Source organism: Aspergillus oryzae, chromosome 5 (genome assembly GCF_000184455.2).
Source record: "Aspergillus oryzae RIB40 DNA, chromosome 5".
Taxonomy (NCBI): domain Eukaryota; kingdom Fungi; phylum Ascomycota; class Eurotiomycetes; order Eurotiales; family Aspergillaceae; genus Aspergillus; species Aspergillus oryzae.
In genome coordinates, this window is record NC_036439.1 from 286180 (window position 1) to 305382 (window position 19203).

General features: G+C 47.2%; 9 protein-coding genes across 9 annotated transcripts; 2 read left to right on the forward strand and 7 right to left on the reverse strand.

Annotated features, from left to right (window-relative positions):
• Window positions 1-307: 307 nt before the first annotated feature.
• Window positions 308-1201, reverse strand: AO090701000794 (oxygenase MpaB family protein; the record flags this gene model as incomplete). The annotated part of the gene is made up of 2 exons (XM_023237148.1): window positions 308-436; window positions 527-1201. The coding sequence occupies 2 exons, from the start codon at window positions 1199-1201 to the stop codon at window positions 308-310; spliced, it is 804 nt and encodes a 267-aa protein (XP_023092290.1).
• An 87-nt stretch (window positions 1202-1288) lies between these two features.
• On the reverse strand, window positions 1289-1731 carry AO090701000793 (uncharacterized protein; the record flags this gene model as incomplete). The annotated part of the gene is made up of 2 exons (XM_023237149.1): window positions 1289-1300; window positions 1363-1731. 2 exons carry the CDS (start codon window positions 1729-1731, stop codon window positions 1289-1291), a joined length of 381 nt encoding a protein of 126 aa, XP_023092289.1.
• Window positions 1732-4125: 2394 nt separating this feature from the next.
• AO090701000791 (uncharacterized protein) lies at window positions 4126-4492 on the forward strand (the record flags this gene model as incomplete). The annotated part of the gene is made up of 2 exons (XM_001823531.3): window positions 4126-4322; window positions 4387-4492. The coding sequence occupies 2 exons, from the start codon at window positions 4126-4128 to the stop codon at window positions 4490-4492; spliced, it is 303 nt and encodes a 100-aa protein (XP_001823583.3).
• A 1049-nt stretch (window positions 4493-5541) lies between these two features.
• AO090701000790 (MARVEL domain-containing protein) lies at window positions 5542-5964 on the reverse strand (the record flags this gene model as incomplete). The annotated part of the gene is given in 3 exon segments (XM_023237150.1): window positions 5542-5553; window positions 5573-5839; window positions 5923-5964. 3 exon segments carry the CDS (start codon window positions 5962-5964, stop codon window positions 5542-5544), a joined length of 321 nt encoding a protein of 106 aa, XP_023092288.1.
• A 1386-nt stretch (window positions 5965-7350) lies between these two features.
• Window positions 7351-9584, reverse strand: AO090701000789 (PPN1 endopolyphosphatase family protein; the record flags this gene model as incomplete). Its single annotated transcript, XM_001823529.1, has 4 exons — window positions 7351-7393; window positions 7446-8175; window positions 8230-9404; window positions 9469-9584. The coding sequence occupies 4 exons, from the start codon at window positions 9582-9584 to the stop codon at window positions 7351-7353; spliced, it is 2064 nt and encodes a 687-aa protein (XP_001823581.1).
• A 1577-nt stretch (window positions 9585-11161) lies between these two features.
• On the forward strand, window positions 11162-12008 carry AO090701000788 (uncharacterized protein; the record flags this gene model as incomplete). Its single annotated transcript, XM_023237151.1, has 2 exons — window positions 11162-11639; window positions 11968-12008. 2 exons carry the CDS (start codon window positions 11162-11164, stop codon window positions 12006-12008), a joined length of 519 nt encoding a protein of 172 aa, XP_023092287.1.
• A 660-nt stretch (window positions 12009-12668) lies between these two features.
• On the reverse strand, window positions 12669-13241 carry AO090701000787 (uncharacterized protein; the record flags this gene model as incomplete). Its single annotated transcript, XM_001823527.3, has 1 exon — window positions 12669-13241. One exon carries the CDS (start codon window positions 13239-13241, stop codon window positions 12669-12671), a length of 573 nt encoding a protein of 190 aa, XP_001823579.3.
• Window positions 13242-16205: 2964 nt separating this feature from the next.
• AO090701000786 (uncharacterized protein) lies at window positions 16206-17374 on the reverse strand (the record flags this gene model as incomplete). The annotated part of the gene is made up of 2 exons (XM_023237152.1): window positions 16206-16309; window positions 16618-17374. The coding sequence occupies 2 exons, from the start codon at window positions 17372-17374 to the stop codon at window positions 16206-16208; spliced, it is 861 nt and encodes a 286-aa protein (XP_023092286.1).
• Window positions 17375-18243: 869 nt separating this feature from the next.
• On the reverse strand, window positions 18244-19044 carry AO090701000784 (MSF1 domain protein; the record flags this gene model as incomplete). The annotated part of the gene is made up of 1 exon (XM_001823525.3): window positions 18244-19044. One exon carries the CDS (start codon window positions 19042-19044, stop codon window positions 18244-18246), a length of 801 nt encoding a protein of 266 aa, XP_001823577.1.
• Window positions 19045-19203: the final 159 nt, after the last annotated feature.

The window sequence follows — 19203 nt, forward strand, 5'->3', positions numbered from 1 at the left end:
ACTCTGGCAACAAGAAATATATTTCACCATACCCACTATACTCAGGGCCCATATCCCAATCGAATACACCCACACCATATAAGGCAACATACGGAGTATAATATGCCCCATATAGCCCACTGATCCTGTTCACTAGCTAAACCATGTTGAATCCCTCATCCCTACATAGTTAAATCCTGTATCTGACTGTAAGCCCATAGTCCGCTCTTGATCACACACCCAGTCAATAGTCCCCCGGCGAAAAGAGCCACACTAAGACACACCAGCTCAAGATGCCCTATATCTGTGATATCATAGAAAGTATCATTCAAATATGGAGGATACTTGCACGCCTTCCGAGGCCGATTGTCTTCACCGGAGCTGTATTTCTCTCTCCCGATCGTTTTGCCCACGCGCGGGATATGTTTGAAGTCAAAACGAGTGCGCTCTCGTAGCACTATCCCCTGATACAAGAGGTCTCGTGAGAGCTGGTATATAAAACTTAGCACAACTAAATCACTCAGGACGCGAGACTTGTAAAATATACCTTGATCATAAAACCATCAAACATAGGAATCGTCCGTTGCAGCCAAGCAAGCCCTAGAACAAGAACACTGTAACCGGCAAACATAAAGTAGTATAAGAACCCGGGCTTCCCGAGCTCAAGCTCGTCGCAGATCTCGTCCCCGTTGATCCACCGACTACCAGCCTCGATGAACTTCCTCGAGACATGGAACGGGGCAGGGAGGTTCGACACGCATTCGACAAAGTTATAAGCGACCACGCGTGACGTCTCCGTGGTATGCAGCTCGTGGGCGACCATACTCTCCATTGTGTGCTTGCTCTTCTCCACCGTCTCGAAGTATGATGTTGGTGTTCCGAGAAGGTAACCAAGGTATCGAAAGAGGGCGATGTAGTCTTTGACTTCATCGGGGGAAGGGTTGATCTTAAACCTAGGCAGTTGGAGCCACATTGGATTGCAGCAGAAAGTACTGATGGAGTGGATACTATCTAATGTGTTGACGGGAGCACCATAATGGTCAATATCGAAGTAGTGAGGTTTTGTGCGACATAGATGCAGGATACGCTGTCGGACGGATGAATGGAGAAGTCGGACCCGGACGGTTGCAATATGGCCTTCGCCGCCAGGTTGGATGGTAGCGAGGTTGTGAGTGACTTGGATCAACCATTGGAAGGTCTCGAGTAATCTTTTTAGCAACATACGGGTCGAGAAGCTGCCAGTCCGGACGAGGACTTCCACGACGCTGGAGGCCGCCTTAACGTAGAATCCTAGTCAGTCGTACACTGTTCAATGGATTTCCTAATGGTCAAAAGGAGTATTACAGAATTTTCTGCCACAAATCACTGTAATGCAAAGCCAACAATGTTGGCAATTATATAGCGATGCAAAAACCGCTGGCCTCGCTCAAGTTGCTCCCAGTTAACCCAGTCTGGGACTGTATGAGTTTCGTTCCAGAATCGAGTTAAGACCGCATCCTTCCTATGATGGTCTCGGAGAATAGTGTAAAGATCATTTGAAGGAGGACTGGTCCCTTTTGCTTTGCTATCTTCTAGCAATGAAGATCGTATAAACTGAAGCCGTTCCAGGGCAGCAGCACCCAATGTATCAAACTGCTGACGCAGAGGCTCTGTCTTCTCTCTGGCGAGATGGCTATCCGTCCAAGTAAAAGAGTAGCCCCATTTGCGGACATGGTCGCCAGGGCTAGAGTTAGGGGGTAGAGTGGTGTTCATATCGTTAATGACTTGAGGAAAAACTCGAGTATATCAATGTAAACAAAGCTGGGAGCATTTTCGGGCTATTGAGGGCAGAATGCTGGAATTTATGCTCATCTACTTGCTATAGAGCCAATATTACATCTGCACTGTCAAGTTCAGACGACATCCGGCCGAATCTGTCCTTCTACACATCCCCAGAACGACCCAAGCTCTGTTATGCCCCCACATTCGTCAGGCTTTAGTGCCATGAAGTGCGCTGTGTATGACAAATGTTAGTTTTGCATTCGGAGGCCATCCGAGACCAGAAAGAGAGATTATAAACTTCGCAGATCAGCCCCGATCGTCATTGCAGTCCAATCGTGTGGAACTACGTATAGGGATCAAGGTGTTGTATTGCTTTTTCCGAGGAGGACATTGGCCAACATTGCATTGGCTGACGGGAGGATGGGATGATAAGAAAATCCTATGAAAGAAATCGATATCCACGCGCAACTATACGTGGCTGTACCATTCCACTGGAACTGCACACAGAACCATGACTTGGTCGATGCTCCATAAAGCGCGCTAAATCCATTAATGGTGAACGGTTCCCCACTCGACAGAGTCAACCATCGTGTCGGAGGCCGGATAAGAGATCCGCTCAGGCCTATAATTCAATAGATCGAATTAGTTTGAGGCAACAATAAAGTCTCAGATATGGCTTGAATAAGGAACCACGATCATCATGAACGAGATCCCGATCTAAAGATCGATAGTGCAGGATCATCAGCCACTGTGGCGAAGTACTTGCGGTAATATTGGGATAATCATTAGTGAACTATATGACTATCAACTAATCCACCTTCTTTCTTTTGTCTGCAGGTAGCAGAATTCGGTAATGGACTTTCCTGGAAAACACATAATCGATGTAACCCGTGGCCCGGGATTGTCTTTTCTAGGTAGACCTTGACATCATTCAGGGTTTTCTGCGCATTTGGCAATGGTTCAAGGGATGACTAGTCTTGCTTGGAAAATGAGTATCATCATAATCGCAGTATTTAAGGGCGGTAGCAGCTAACAGGGTACCTGTTTTCTTTCACTAATTAGAGGCTGTCTCAATTTGCACACCAATTTTTCATTGGGTTTTTGTCTTTACCATGGAGATCCCACGACTTTCTGACGAATTGATATTGCCAATGGGGAAGAATGCGCGTCGAGATGCCCATGTGTCCGTACGCCTTCCTAACATGTTTGTGCTCTTCTTATCAGAAAAGCCAGCAACGAACACGTATTATGAGAGGGTAAAAGAGGAGTCCGAGTTATGGATAGCAAGGTCAGTATGTCCTCCAGAAGAAACAACATGCAGCGCTAAACGGGTGCATTGCAGAATATGTGCATTTGGCGACAGGACTCGAAGGGTTATCACAAACTGTGATTTTTCGTACTTTTGCTCAATCGTAGTACCAGATGCTTCGCGTTTGGAATTTCAGACGATATGCGATTGGGGCAACTGGGTATGTGTATTAACCCTGACACGATAAATGCCCTTTGAAGGTATCACTGCTAACCTGTGCCGTTTGGTATCGCAACCAGGTCTTCCCGTTTGATGATAGTGAGCTTTGCGGTGATTGTCTTTCTGGTCAAAATACTAAGCCATATCTCTCCAGTGTTCGACAATGGAGGCCTAAAGGATGACCCCATACAAGCTCAACAATTGGTCAACAGTCTCCTAAATGGTATGCAGGATGATAGGACTGTGTCAGACGATAGCGAAGAGCACCCTCTGGTTCAAGTCCATAATTCCGTATGGCGTCGCCTTGCCAAGGTAAGTACCGGCTACTTTCTTGCCTTTTTCTGCTTGCCAGGAGAGATTTGCTAACCTGCATAGGCTACTCCAATCGGTATGATCCTTAACGCTGCGACACCCGTGGCCCCGACTAATGAATATTCAAGGTGTCCGTCGCAGGTTTGCAAAGGCGATGAGAGATTATTGTAACGGAGCCATCGAACAAGTTCATAGTTGTTCTAGGGGTGAATACCCCACACTCGACGAGATGCTCGCATTACGCAGACAGTCTGCCGGAGTTTCACCTCTCTTTGCCCTAGTTGAGTACGTCCCCGCAGTCACTCAAGGTATATTCACGCAATACCGTTAACACTGAGCAGGTATGGTCACAAACTCCATATCCCAGACTCAGTCTTCGAGACTAGAAGCATCAAAGAGATAGAAAGAATAGGAATTGACCTAGTCCTACTGTGAGTGTTGACCCAAAAGAGAGATGGACTGAAAACTCAACGACCATAGTCAAAACGACATTCTCTCGTATTGCAAAGAAGAGGTCAGTACCTATGAAAGATCTACAAAGCCAGTTCGTCCGGGATATCTCTGCTGACGTACTGGAATTGTAGAAAGAAGGTGTAGCTCATAACATGGTTGCCATTTGTCGACGAGCGGGAATGCCCGCACAGATGGCCTTTGACCACATTGGTGGTATGCTCCTTTCTTGTTATCATGACTGGTACCTTGCGCTAGCAGACCTACCCAGTTGGGGCCAGAGTGTCGATTCGGAGGTCCAACAATACATTCGTGGAGTACAAAATGTTGTCAAAGCTAATCTTCACTGGAGGTGAGTGACGACCGACTGCAAGTTATTATGACGGCATCCTGGCTCGACACTAATGTTTAAACAGCTTTCGTTCCGGACGGTACTTTGGAGAGGCGAATGAAGAGGTCCGAAAGACCGGCATCGTAACCGTGCAGCCACAGAGTGCCGATGTTGAGCTATCAATTCTCTAAGGCTGTGTGCAGGGCTGTCTTCCTGGTTTAAGGCGTTTATAAATTGATCAGTTTCAATTGTATGACATTTGGATACAGCCAGTGTTATGAGTGCTTGAAAGAGAGCACCAGTGGGGCGAGAATCGTGACTCAAGAGCTATCAGATCGATTGAACGTAAAGGGAAATTTGACCCTCCACTTTGCTATACTACCTATACACGTGTTCATACGTAGTTCACACCTGTGTCTACAACTGATTATAGGAAAATTAAAATCAAGCTTCATATAACATTACGATATTCGAACATACAGCAAAACAGATACAAAACTCCAACCTTCTCCGATTCACCCAATCATTCTCCATCTCTTGTTATTCATTATACTCCATATCCATCCCGCTCTTAGCTTCCTGCCAACAGCTAGAGAGAATATACAAAAACAATTCCACAACTCCATCACCAAGCCCTAGAGTATTATTAACTGATGTATGTAATTAGTATAGAAATGCTGGAATAGTCATTTTTCACATTGCCGCGAGGTACGGTTGGTCGTTCTCATAAATTGACGGCGTTTTCAAGGCGTTTGACAACGTATACATGTCCTGCAATTATTGACTAAGAACATGAAGTATTGACTCATGTCTAGTCGCACAGGTAAGATCATAGAATACCAAGCAGCTGGCACCGTAGATCCTGCGGAAAGCAACACGGTTAGTTCTTTATAGCAGATTCCCAAACATGACCACCTTACCCTACTCCCTAGGCTTCCTCTCTTTAGACCTGGGCCATGCTGGGACGGGCTCCACGGGCGGGACCCGTCCGGGGGCGAAGGTTGACGGATCGGCGGGCGGCCAAGGATGAAAGGGCGATGGAAGCCGTGTATCCAGCCCAGGCGAGCCAAAGGAAGGCAGTGGATGCCTGCGCCTCACGGCAACGTTTCTCGCGGTGCACGGAGCCATTGGTAATCTCGTTGTTGAGAGTGTATTCCTAGATGATCGACAATCAGCCGGTGGATCTCAATAGTGGGTGGGTCTGCCGATAGCACGAATCCTGCTGCGATCGATGTGCATCTCAGATCCCGAGCTTCATTGATCACACGTACGTTGTTGCTGCAGCTGTGGGCCTCGAGCCTAGCGGCCAATGCGATACCGGCCGTAAGGAAGAAAATCGCATTGAGAGTGTCCAAGACGATCATGATGATCGGGTGGATCGCCCAGTCGAGATTAAAGGACGCTGGCACCAAGTAGAACAGCGAGAACATGGAAAATGCCGACACAAACATGGCATAGTTGACGGTCGCAGGGTTTCCGCTAAATGAATCGGCGATCATGTTACCAACGAGGGCCATGACCAGCAGGGTCCATAGGAACTGTTTCAAAGCGCATCTTGTTAGATAATTCTGTGGTACTAGGTGCGATATTGGGACTCCCGTCACTATCAAGAGCGACATACCTCCCACAGCCGAAGGCCGAGCTGAATCGCGTTCATAGCCATTTCGACAGCTTAGGCTTTGTATACGTTGGTGAATACGTTTAGTCTCGGACAGTCGCGTACGGTGAACCGCGTCGATTGTGTAGGGTATTCGCAGCAGAGAGAAACTGTCTCAGGCGCTAAAAAGGCGCAATGTTTGTGGAGCTAGTCGAAGATAGATTGGCAAAAGTAAAAAGGATTCTAGGGATGATGGGGTTGATATTGTATGAGCGGAATGTTCGGGAGGGCGGGCGATGACGATATGCTGCGGGATGGCTGCGACGTCATGCGAATCATGAAATCACCACCAACGCAAATAAAAAAAAAAATTTCTAAATGGATAGTGGATTAGCAACCACTCTCTGAGAGAAAGAGTTACTAAATGATGGTATCCTACATTATATACTACCTAGTTCACCTCGGAGAATATCCAACCGCGCCTCCTTGAGAAACAGTTGTCAGGCATTTCTGCAGTGCCTATCACTTATTCTTAGCGCTGGCCTGCTATAGTATACATCCTATAACAACAAAATATCAGAGAAGCGCCTCATGCAGGCAAGGCGGTGCTCTGTGCAACTTCGTCGGCCCATCATCCTATGCGATCTTCCGCCTCGATCCGACATGAAACGTAAATGCCGTCACCATTCCCTCTAACTCTCGATGAAAGTCCAAAACTTAAACCGACCCCAATGACGATAGGTTCCAAAGGTAGGCGACCTGTCGCCCAATGAAACCCTATACTCCCCCAAGAGATCCAGGGTCCTCTGACATCGATTCCCCCTTTACCAGTCATGGCCTGTTCTAGCTTCGACGCATATAGTTAGCTTCAATTGAGATAAGGATTTCTTCATGTATTCCTATACTCAGTACCATAGCTCCAGAATCAGAAGAATCCTGTTTGCCAGCTCACCCTAGTAAAGACCCCAGTTTTGCATCATGAAGGCATTCGTTCATACTGAAGACAATGTGGACGAACGAGCCTCATTAATATTAGAAAGGATCTAGCTCAGCTATATGGAAGCGCCAGTGGCGTGACTCGGCAGTCATGGTCTAGGCACTCGGCTGTCTTCTGAACCACACCAGTTCAATATGAGATAATCGGCTCGTTCCTAGACCACTCCTTATGGCATACTTTAGGGTTACTTTACGAAGTCTCCGCAGTCACTCAATAACGCGGCGCTAACTCCCAACAAGAGCTCATATGATGCCCGAAACCTATACATTGAGTTTCTATGATCTCGGACGAGGTGAACACAGAGAAAGTTTATCTAAGTATTGCTGCTGTGTTGTCATAGAAAATGGCAAATGATACATGTATACAGTACATTAAGTGCTGGAAAAGCGAGTAAATGTGGTTCCTCGCGTACTTGTAGAAGATCCATACAACAATGTGCTTACATATGTATAGCTTTACTTTGTAGATGGCGTAAATGCGCTTTGCACAGACCCGTACCTACCTCCTCTGTCAGTATACCATGTTGTGTGGATCAATGTGGTAGACTCACCCTTGGGTACATTGCTTGCCGAGGGCCACACTTCCGCTCCTCATGTAGCAGATCTTGGCCTTCCAGCACTCCGCAGTTGTGCACTTGGGACTCTTAACGCTCATCTTACCCTGTAGTTCGTTTTGCTGGGTTACTAGGTCTCCGTCCCTCTCCATAGCCTCGGTAACTTGATGCCAGAACGTTGCATTCAGGGGGGCCTCCTTGTCCCACCCAGCGGCAGAGCCATACGTTTCCCGTGTAGAATATTCGAACTGATATACCGGTCCCGTCTCCGTGAGAGAGCTGAAGTCAGACACGTTGCTGAAGAAGGTGTATGCTTCGTAGATGTTGAAATCCCCTGTATCCACTTCGTACAATCGGAAGCCGCTGTTAAGATTTGTCAAAGGGGTTACGCTGGGTCCAATCCAGCCAGTGGTCAAAGCATTTTCGGCATTCTGAACTGTGCCGTTGTTCGCGTAGTATACCATGAATTGATCTTCATGCGTGTGGCCGAAGAATATGTTTGCAATAACATGAGGGGAGTAGCGGTCTACAATCTGGTAGAAGAGATTCGTGGGATCAGGGAGAGGGTTGGACCCATCCCATCCAGAGAGAACATGGCCAACAAGCCAAACACGCTCGCCACGGTCCTCTGCTTCCTGAAGCTCGGAGATCATCCAAGCAAAGATACCGGAGTTGTCAGGATTTGTTATGTTGATGAAATTTAAATAATTAGACTTATACCAGAAATCTTCAAGTCACACGTCAGTGAATCGCACTATTAAGGTCCTGGTGACTGACTTACCTGTGTTGAACGTGATAATGCGCAAACCATGATGGGTTTTAATGCTGTATGCCCCATAGTGAAGCTTGGCTTCCTGGACAGCGGCTTCATCAATCCACCCTTCGTGTCGCCACAGCCCTGCAACATGATCATAGTTCCAGCTCTGTTGCTGGCCCAATGGTCCTGGAAGGCTGTGTGGAGATTCAATGTTCTCAGGGCTGGTATCGTGGTTGCCCAAAGCAGCGAAGACTGGCCCTGAGAGGTATGACTTCAGCATACCATATACACTAGTTTCTGTGTATTGAGTATAGGCCCGATCAACTTGAGTAGCGGGGTCGTCATGCGAGACTAAATCTCCTGTATACAAGGTGAAGGCCAAAGGATTCTTGTCCTTGTCAGTTCCAGTCAAAGGTCCAACAGCTTCCAGGGCGGCAAGACCAAGGTCATATGGTGTATCACATTTGTAGGACCCATAGACAGAAGCAGGAAGGAGAACCTGGTTTTCTGAATACGAGTTGAAGAGATTGCTTCGGCAACACATGCCCGATGAGCAGTTTGCCTCAGAATTCACGGAGTAACGTGGGTCCAGATGAAAATCCGACAAGTGCAGCACCTTAATCCGCTCACCACTAGGACTAGGAACGCGTGGGTTTGCCGGCTTTGGCTTTGGGAACCAATCCGACACGTTTAACGGGTTCGTCACAGGCTGACTGCAGAAAGTGCTGCTCAGGGAATTGCATATGTAGTCTCCGTCTAGACCCTGAACGTCTGCATAGGCTAGGACTTGAGTCCAAATCGCTCCAAACGCACTCGCCGTGTACTTCTTTTCACATGCATCGTCCGAGGCGAACTTGAACTTTTTGCATAGAGAGATCAACGTTTCGGGCACTATTGTTGGCGCAAACAAAGCAGCCGGTTTAGCCGCGGCCAAAGCTGCCTTGCAAGTGGTGCAGTTACTGTTCGTATTGTTCGCAGCGATGATGCGGGTAACATTGGCCACTACCCCGTGAACCAATGCCTGTTGTTGGGGCTCCGATAGATTTACAGATGGCTCTGGGAAGAAAACAGGGTCGTTATTCTCCTTCGGGATGGTATCAGGATTCGTCAAGTCATAAGGGAACGTGATATTCAATATAGGATCATGAATAATTGGTTGCGGCTCTTGGGTTGGCTCTGCAGGTAGATAATAATAAGATCTAGATCAAGAGTTGTGAGTATTTTTCTTCAAATCGGTACTGCGTTTGAACAATTGAAACATACGAGAAGGCACTGGTCGGAAAGCCAGCTGGGGCTACATAAGACGGAGCCCCAGGCAGCGACGAGGCAGCAAGAGCATCAGCCAGGTTTGTGCTGACGCCGGCCAGAACGGCCTGCATTGTTATAAAATGAGACGCGTAAACCATGAGTCCGATAAGCACCGATTGTTCGCTATATCAGATACAATTGAGGCGAGACGAGACGACGCCCACGACCCCTAACAATGTGGTCACAGCGAGTAAGACGTGTGACTATCAGCATGGCGATTGAATTTGCGGAAAGCATCATAATTATATAGGGGCGGGAGGTAGTTGTTGAGCACTGCAGGTATTGACTCTTCCTTATCTGGAAAAGGGATGCACGTGGCGCTGATCTTTAGATCGACTGGACACAGTGAGGTTGGGGAAATGAAATTTGTGGAGAAAGCGTCACAGCTAGTACGGACATACTACGAAGCAGGGAAATTGAGCAATTCAGACTCAATTATACACATGGATAATCATCATGATATTGGACATAGGGACGTATAGAAGGTAAAGTACATAGATACTAAGGAGGGTTTGCAGTACCCATGGGTACCTTAAGGAATCGCGAAATATGATTGGTCGAATTCAGCCCATCACAGTTTTTGTACCTTTTTTCGTCAGCTTTTATGTATGCTAATAGTAGTTCTAGCATCAATGGCTCTCTATTACTCTCCTGGCTTTCTTTCGTTATTATCTTGTGCCCTCTCACCAATGTCTCCATGGTCGGAACTTGACGTGCAAAACATAGGTTGATGGGCCCCTTGATCGAAAGCTACCTAGTAGCCTAGCTATTGAACTTTAAAGTTCTCAAGGACTTTGAATCTTATTTATGTGACTCTTATCTTTCAAGGTTGGATTAATATTCTTGAATGAAAGCATGTCGCTGTACAGCTCTCGAGCCTATATGTGGGTGTGAGTCTGGTTAGTCTTGTAAAATATACAGTATCTCGCCTCAGGCTTATAAAAGAAACTACAGAAGGACTCTAAAGTACAGGAGATAAGTAGGCGTGATTTTTAAAAAAGAGAATATATGAATCTATAATATTTCCTGGTGTTTAATTGTATATTGAGGAGAGTACTATGCCCTCAATCCAAAACGAGCACTAGATATATATATTTACTCCAGCCCTATCACTGGATTACGTGATCGACACCAGCAACAGCCCTGAGCAAGATATATATCTACTCACTCCACTAAAGCCAATGTGTTTCACGACGATGCAATGGATAATTACAGCCTGAAACTCCATTCCAGGTTCAGGTTCGGCTACCAACTCATCATTCAATCATGATTCGATTGCCAGGGACCCATTCAGGCGGAGATCCATTGTCTCGGGAGTGACCAAGCTCAGGATCGACGCGATTATCATCTTGGGGCTAACGGCTAGATCATGATGTCATGGGATCCCGAGGTGATGAAGAAACTCTCTGAGAGATTTTAAGGGTTCGGGAGTGCTTAGCCACTGGTTGCCCCATCTACATATGTTGTGGGCTCTTCGGCGAAGTGGTTACGTAGGTAGACAACTTTAAGTTCACCATAGTGGTTAAAGACTATTTTTAAAGAACCCAAAATGAATATATTATTCTAATTTACCCGAGGTAACTTTTCCCTCGTATCGCTTTCGCGCTTGTGCTCCAGGATCTAGACTAAACACATCGTTGTCTTCAAAATGCCGGTTCTTCCTTCTTTACAAGGATCCACCTTCGATGAAGACATTCGCGATCGTCATTTGATATATGACTATGCAGCGCAGGATACGGAGGGAAATCCAGAGAAATGGCGCTATGAAATGTGGTTCTACAACGAGGACCGCATAAACTATGCCATTCATGGGGGCCCCATGGCGGGGCGTTCGGCGTTTCAATCGGCCACATACCAATGCATCCGGCCCGGTGAGTTATGGCAGTGTAACTGGCTCGAGGAAACCGGCACCGTCTGTTCATTGGTTTTCGATATTTCGCGGAAGCATATCACGACCTTGATAGCCTTTTCCAAGGGACACTGGGAGAAAAATACGACTGCTCGTGGCGATAAGCGCAATCCAGAGGATCTAGCACGAATGAGGAGTTTGGCTCAAATCGGTACCCAAGTCGATCGGATACTTTTGAGCGAACAGGCCGAGATCTTGGAGGATTTCCGTGGTCCGGGTAATTTGAAACCAATACAGATGGATTGGCCGACGTTGTGATAAGGGCATAATAGCACCGAGGGCTTCCTTCAAGACCCGGTCCGGTCGGCCGTGGGCCCACGGGGGAAATCCGATCAATAAGTGTGGCACGATTGCCCAAAAGCGGAGAGCATTTCTCTTTGTCCTAATTCGATATATAATTTAACCAGTATACCAAGTTCCAAGAACATATTTCTTGAAAGGATACCGCGTCCGAAAAGGTCTGTCCTGGGTGCAGCTTAATTGCAACTCCCATGTGACTATATCAAGTTTTCGAGAATTGATGGTATATTGGAAACGTATATTAGGACTGAATCATTTCCAAATGTCCAGAAGTGGAGCCGAGTAATGATCGTGATTTCCCATGCCGGAATTTGTAGCCCATGCCAGCGATTAATTTCAATGTTGTGGTCCCTAGAGCAAGGCGACAAAACAGTCAGATCGCATCGAACTTCGATGCGATGACAGACATGGCCCGGGAAATCAAGAGCCTGCTGCGGACGGGCATAGATCGTGAGTAGATCTAGCAATTCTCTTCTTTAACAGTAAATTGTTCTGCGGCATGACAAGTGGTAGACATGCAAGCGAAGAGTGGTGGAATGCAGCAAGGTGCTATTAGTATGGCCACCAAAGTTATACAACTTGTGGTCCAAAGAGTGTATAAAAGAATATTCAGACGTGACTTCGAGAACCCTACGTGGAATCTTGGTTTGATGACGAACTCCCTGTTGAAGGAGCCTGAAGGCATACTAGTTCTACTTGAACATCATCTTTGCTCTTCAGGGGTGGACTGTCGTATGACGGGCTTCGGCTGATGATGGCAACAGCCACTTGGTCTGCTTGTTGTTTCGCGGTCATATTGTCGATATACCATGTCTTCCAGGGGTCATCGCTAGAACCAGAAGTTGACATCATAGCGACCTTGTCATTTACCGTCTCCGAGGCGAACGCTGGCAAGAGTGTAAGTAACAGAGCAAAGAAGACCGGTAGCCTATGAGGCAAGGGACCTTCACGTACGCTTAACAGGAATTCTCTGGACATCGAAGAAAGGCGGTGGGCAGTTGGGAAGAGAGGGAGGGTTGACGAGCATTTCGTGTAACACAGTATCCAGGGGGAAGGTGTAATATTCTCCCTTGGCGGAGAGTTGATAGATTGCTTCCTTGAAGGTCTCCTTGAGATTCATCGAGCATTGCGGTCCCCAAACACCGTCGCATCCATTAGTCCCCCCGGAAGGGGTACCTGTCAGGTTCCCCACACGCAAGCCAACCTCCAATGTGCGATTTGTGGTGATAGCTGAGCTATCAACATGATGTGCTGCATATCCCATCCAAAAACTAGCTTTAGTCATCGGTTCGTTACCCTTACCCCGAGAGTTGGCGTCATATGCGTAATATAGTGTAAGATCGTCCAAGAAGAGAGGAGAAAAATCGAAGGAAACTGCTGTCTGGGCATAGGGATCAACACATCCACCATCCCAGAAAGAACAGATCTGAGCGAGGCCCGGTTGCAGAATTGTTGACAACATCGCCAATAGAACCAGACATGGTCGGAATGTCGACCTCATTCCCCAAGGGTCCGCCATTTGGAAGCCAAGGATTATTGAAGTAGAGCTGTCTCCGTAGGGATGACCGAGTAGGCTCAGACGCGCAGCGATAATAGAGGAGCAGCGGCCAGCACAACTGGCATGCTCATAACCGGGTTGGTGGTAAAAGGGAGGTCGATGGTGGTTGAAGGGATGTGACACCACTGAAGTCTTGCACGAAAATAGCGTTGGATAATCTTTAGAACATAATAGACGCGTCCGGCGATTCCAAATAGCAGAAGGACCCGAAAGTGTGAAGGGGAGAGTTATCTATTCTCAGCGCTTCGCCCGTCTAAACTCCGAATTAGATGGTCAATAGAGTCGACAGATCACCGTTTTCCGTGTCAGCAAAAGAATGGCCTCCTCTCATGAAACGCCTTCCGCTGACACCAGAAAGTCAAGGGATTCGAAAGAACGTTAGATCAGATGGCGGTCGCACTGAGAAGAGAGAGGGAGGGGAAATGCTCCCTGTTGTCAGAATTGGGGAGTCGAGTAGAGTAAGGTCCGAGTCGGGACCCTCCGCTAGTTGGGAAAAATGACTGATTCTCAGCACGGGAGTAACGGGGGGGTTGAGACCAGCTGATGATGGGCGTGCAGTAGAGGAGAGGCTGTAACCCGGGGGGGCCACCAGAAAGGTCTCCAAGGTAATGTCAGATAGATGAAGGATCGCAAAAGGAAGAAAAATAAAAAAGAAAATAAAAAAGAAAATAATTCATGAATGGCAAGTCAGTCACGATGCTGCTTGCCCAAGTCTCTCTTTTCTCGCTCTCCTTCTCTCCTTCTGTGACCGGCGACTTATTATTGTCTTGCCTGTGAAACAGGGAGTGTGGATCCCGGATTGGCCAGAGGAGACTCATCTTTCGCTGGCTCCCTGGCGTTTTAGGAGGCATTCTTGGCCCTTCTTGGTCACTGACGCTAACAGACAGTCCCCGCATATTTTCTCACCGAATGCGGCAGTTCCGGCGGTTGATCCGCCCAGGGTGCCAGGAGGCGTCCACTAAGAGCGCCGCATCCTCACATATTTCGGTCTTCCAAGGGTTCTGAGGGTCCGGAGGGGCCAATGGGTTCGCCTACATAGTCTGCTGCCAGCCACCAATTGTACCTTGAGATTCAAGCTAGTGAGCAATCTTACCGTATTGTTACGGGCTCAAGTTACCACCTAACTGTCTTTAAGAGAAGTACTACTACTCGGAGTAGTAGTAAGATGTAACTTATTCAAAGCCGAGTTACTTAAGGCAGCGAAGTACTGTACCTAGGTAGTCATTAGCAATCTGAGTAATCCTTCATTACCGAGGCACCCCCGGGAAAGGCAATACTTGATTTTGATTACTTATTATTCATTTTTATTACTAGGTTTTGCAGTGTGTTTTCACAGTAAACAGGGGGTTACAAAAAAAAAAAATAAAAAGAAGAGCATTGTGCACATCTTACAGAGAGTAATTTGCAGGTTGAAGAGGCAAAGGGAAAAAATAAAAAAGAGCTAGAGGAAATCATAAACAATAGTAAGCCAATAATACCTTTCGATGGGTCAATGTCTAATTAAATCTTTCTTACCTGATTAACGACGGGGAAACAACGGGAGTGGTTAACTAACTTGGTTTAGGGGGGGAAAACAACCCAACCAGTCTTGAAGTAGCGCGGTACATAATTCCACCTGCACAGGACCCTCGATCACACTAACGGTGGTGCTACTGTACAATTCATACCAGTGTTCCAAGTTGATACTCTTGAGTATTGGCCCCCTCAACTCGGTCCCTATTACTGTAGTTACTATCGACTACAGCATCTCATTTATTGCCACCTATCAATTTTAGTGTAGCATCGACCGAACTTTCTGCAATCTTCCCACCAGGGTTTCTCTCTGAGCGAAACATCACACGAGGTTAAGTTACTTATTGCTACTGCACAGCCGCACCCTGAACGCCGTAGATTTTCCGACAGAAAGTATTGATAGAAAAACAAAATCTTATACAATCTGAGCTAGGAGAGGTCACAAAGGAAAAGAAGAAAAAAAAAAAAAAAAACAATAATAATACAGCAGCTTCTGCTGGAAGTTCACCTGCCTTACAAACTTAATCGGATGGGGTATTCAAATTTTCACGACTAATTTCCGTTGAGAATTCCAAACGACCATGGTTCCCTCTGGTTCCTATGGCTCCTATGGCTCCTATCCGGAGTAGTTCTTCGGGCATCCAACGGGGTTCCCTTAGCGTTGATTACCATCCCTGGATCAAGAGGCCCTAGCAACACCTGAACAATGGCAATGGTAATAATAATAGAGTAATAATACTACATCATGTTGCCGAGATACGACTTCGCACCAGCCAACCCTGAGCAGCGCCCGCGAGCTGTCATTATTCTATCACTGATGAGTATTCATCGGAAATAGCTTCCAACCTTCACGCAAAAATCGCTAGAATAGCTCAATACTGTCAATATTACTAGTACAAGGGTCGAAAGGTTAATATCGCCAACGGTGACACCGGGGGACACCAACCGCATTCCTGACTCGTTCTCACGGCAATTATTCTGGCCAAAGGCTTAGATCCTCCTCTGTCGTGCACCGCGGTGTACGCTCGAAGTAGTCTAAGGGATGTATGTACAGTACTTTGTATGTATGTACGCACGCTATGGCCATCTGCTGACTTCTGCCTGGTTGTACAGGATGGATACTACCGAATAGTCTTGTCCACTCCTCTCATATTGTTGGCCATGAGGTCATCTGGCGGCCACAATTTCAATCTCTTTCAAAGGATGCCGTCATAGTTGGGAGGAACCCGACAGCTAGCCCTACTAAATTACCTTTTTTGGAGTTTGGGAATGTATGCCAAGGTCAGACTTAAGCCTAAGTACAGAAGCCGAGGACACCGCAATTCAGCCAGAGAAGGATTTAACAACAGCCAAAATGGAGATTTGTTTCTCTTCGGGTTTGGTGTCCTCGGATATGAGTGGATATGACCCAGATTAATATCCGACGAGCCCGGTGGCCAATAATGGATGCGAGCGTTTTAGGGTCACTTTTACTGCAGTCGAACCTTGCGTCATTACCGGTCGCATCGGGTGATTCCCTGGTGGTATCGAGAGATATGGAATCGCTTAATCCAGTAATTACCTGCATCCTAATTGAGAACGGAGATAGGAGACCTCATATCTCGGTTTCCCTTTTCCACACTACATATCTATCATGGCGTGGACTGACTGGTTCATGATCACGACAAAAAAGTTTGAAAGCAAAGCCTCTCACTTTTTCATTTTCCGTGCCTCTTAGGTATATCACTGGCCATACTCCCTGACTCGACAATAGTCGGTGGAACATGCTACCTCTCAAGTTTCTCTAGTCCCTCTGCACGAGACTTGATGATTGCAGCCGACTCACAGATGGACTTGGCCAGCTTGCGGATCCGTTCCAATTCACGTAATCTGTTTCCCTCTGCGATTGCTACTATCCTGCGCACGGTTTCAATCTCTGCAGCTTCCATGTCTGTCAGTTTGCCAGCCAGAGGATCAGTGTCCTGAATGTGCTTCTGAATATTGGAGACTTTGGTGATCGCTTTGATGAGGGGTAGCATAGCTGGCATATTAAAAGTCAGCCACGATGCATGCTCGGGAGTGGCGCCTTGGTGGCCCCAGATCATGTCCATGACTGCTGCCCGCTGTGTAAATTTTCTAACACTGTTAGCCCCTGTTGGCACAGGGGCTTTGTTCTCATCCCAGTTGAACTCTGGAATATTCAATGGCTTCTGCTGCTCAGTTTGGTTATTGTGCTCATCCCCGTAATTGCGGGTGTCTTGCATTCCTTTCCAGCGCTCATACAACTCCCATTCGGATTCCGTCATCTGTGCCCTAGCTGAGCTTTCCAAATCCCTGCGCTTGCTGTGCGACGCCAGCTTGAGTCCCGTCCACAGTGCAAGACTATTGCCCCGCTCAACAACCCTGGCGAGGTCCTGCATCTTTCGCGATGTCGTTTCCAGGTCATCGGTGTCCGTAGGCACAGGTAGCATCTTTAGGTTCTCGCCCAGGTCCTTGAGAGCTAGAGGATCCATCGTCGCCCCGTGCGGTCGTTTAGAGCTGGAACTCTGTTCATGACTGTCGCTCTCCCGTTTTAGTGCACGAGTAGGTAGTCGGCTTTCCATTCCGGCTTTACGCTGTCCTAGTATACATAAATTGAACAACACACCACACGCGGACTGTGAACAAGAGTCTCGTGTGAATCGTATCACGTGGTAGTGCTGTCCAATCCTGTATTATTTTCTTTTGCTATATGGAGACGGTGATGGAAGAATTGCTGCTGAATGACTCTGGTCTCAATGTGGCCTTAGATGAGGCTAGAATAAGTGTACAAGGTTCGGTCTGTCCGTGCGAGGGGTTGTTGAGCCAATAACTTGCTTAATCCCACAAGTGCTGACTTTTTAGTTTTATATCCAAATTTCCTTTTATATCAAATGTTTACCCCAGAGGAGGTTGCAAGAACCGAAGTGTAGATGTGGGTGGGAAACCAAGCTGTGAATGCACCAAACAATTCGCTAGGATTACTAAGTTGACAAATTCTCGTTTTGCACCGGCAAGATCATTCAGCGGCTGAAGTGCTTAAGTCGCGATTTATAGATAGGTTCATAGCTAGCTAAGAAAAGCAAAAGTATCAATATATTTAGGGGAAAACTTGTCAAGGTGAATAAAGATTCATACATAGTATAGTACAGTAGGTGTCCACCAAATGAGTGAAGTCACCGATCGGCCTATTGCCCCTTTCCTAATATACAACCGACATTTTGTTTCGTAGAACATCTTCGTGCAATACATGACCGGTAAAACATGCTTGTGATGTGATGATAATGCTGACAAAAAAAAAAAAAAAAGAAAAGGAAAAGTATGTGAGTCGAATGCAAAGTCAAAGATATAGGAGAGTGTCAGTCAGAAAATCCCAAACGCCAAAACTCCATGCTCGAATGCTGCGTATATGTTTCCCAAATTGTTCGCCGCTCCCTGGTTAGTCGACGAAGAACTAGTCATCGTCTTCGATATGTGCATGGCCCCTGGCCCAAACACGCTTCCAAGGGCCTTCAGGTCCAAAGGCTGCCTCCCGATCCTGGCGCATCCCCTCGAGGACACCGACTATTCCACCGCTACGCAAACGTTCTAAGACAACATTCATGCCTTGTTTGCTCTTAAGCACAGCATCCCGGGTCCGCTTCACCCCAATGAGTTCAATTGTCCGCTGAATACCAGCGGTTGATAGAGAGGAGAAAAAGCCCCTCTTCGGCGCATCCTCTTCAGCCTCGACATTGTGGTCACCAATTGGGTCTGACTTTCTTCTTCCGAGCAGCTTTCCTTGTCCGAAACGAGAACGGAACGTGACGGTCGTCTTCACGGTCGTCTGCTCGCCTCTCTTGTCGTCAAGGGCAAGCCCCTCGAGACTATCAAGAGCCCCTTCAATTGGCTGACGTTGGTAAACCTGCTTCTCAACGACACTGAGGATACCAGTCCATTCCATGTTACGTGATTCACTTTCCATCCAGCCTTCCTTGGGGTCGACGACCGTGGTCTCTAGAATATAGCTTTGACCGGAATTGTCGGATCCTCCCATGCCCTTGGGAAGCAATTTGAGTATGCCAGCGGGGACTTTTGATTTCTTTAAATGAAGGCGAATTGTATGGAGACGCTGTGTCTTGGGATCGACGTAGCGATCGATAACATCAGTCGTGAGGACATGGCGAGAATACGGGTTAGGATAGCGCAGGAAGTAGGCAAGAGAGACAGCAGGGAAGGAGTAATCGTAAGTAAATACGTTCTCGAAGAACTTCATGATTGCAGATGCATATAGACAGTCTGATTGATGGGGATGCGATAGAGGAGCTGTGGCGATGAGATGATGCTCTGTGAGCTGTTGGGTGCTCGTCTGCTCAATCGCCTTTCTGAGTGGTCGGACAATTCTGCTCGGACCCGGACTCCTTTCGGCGGCGGA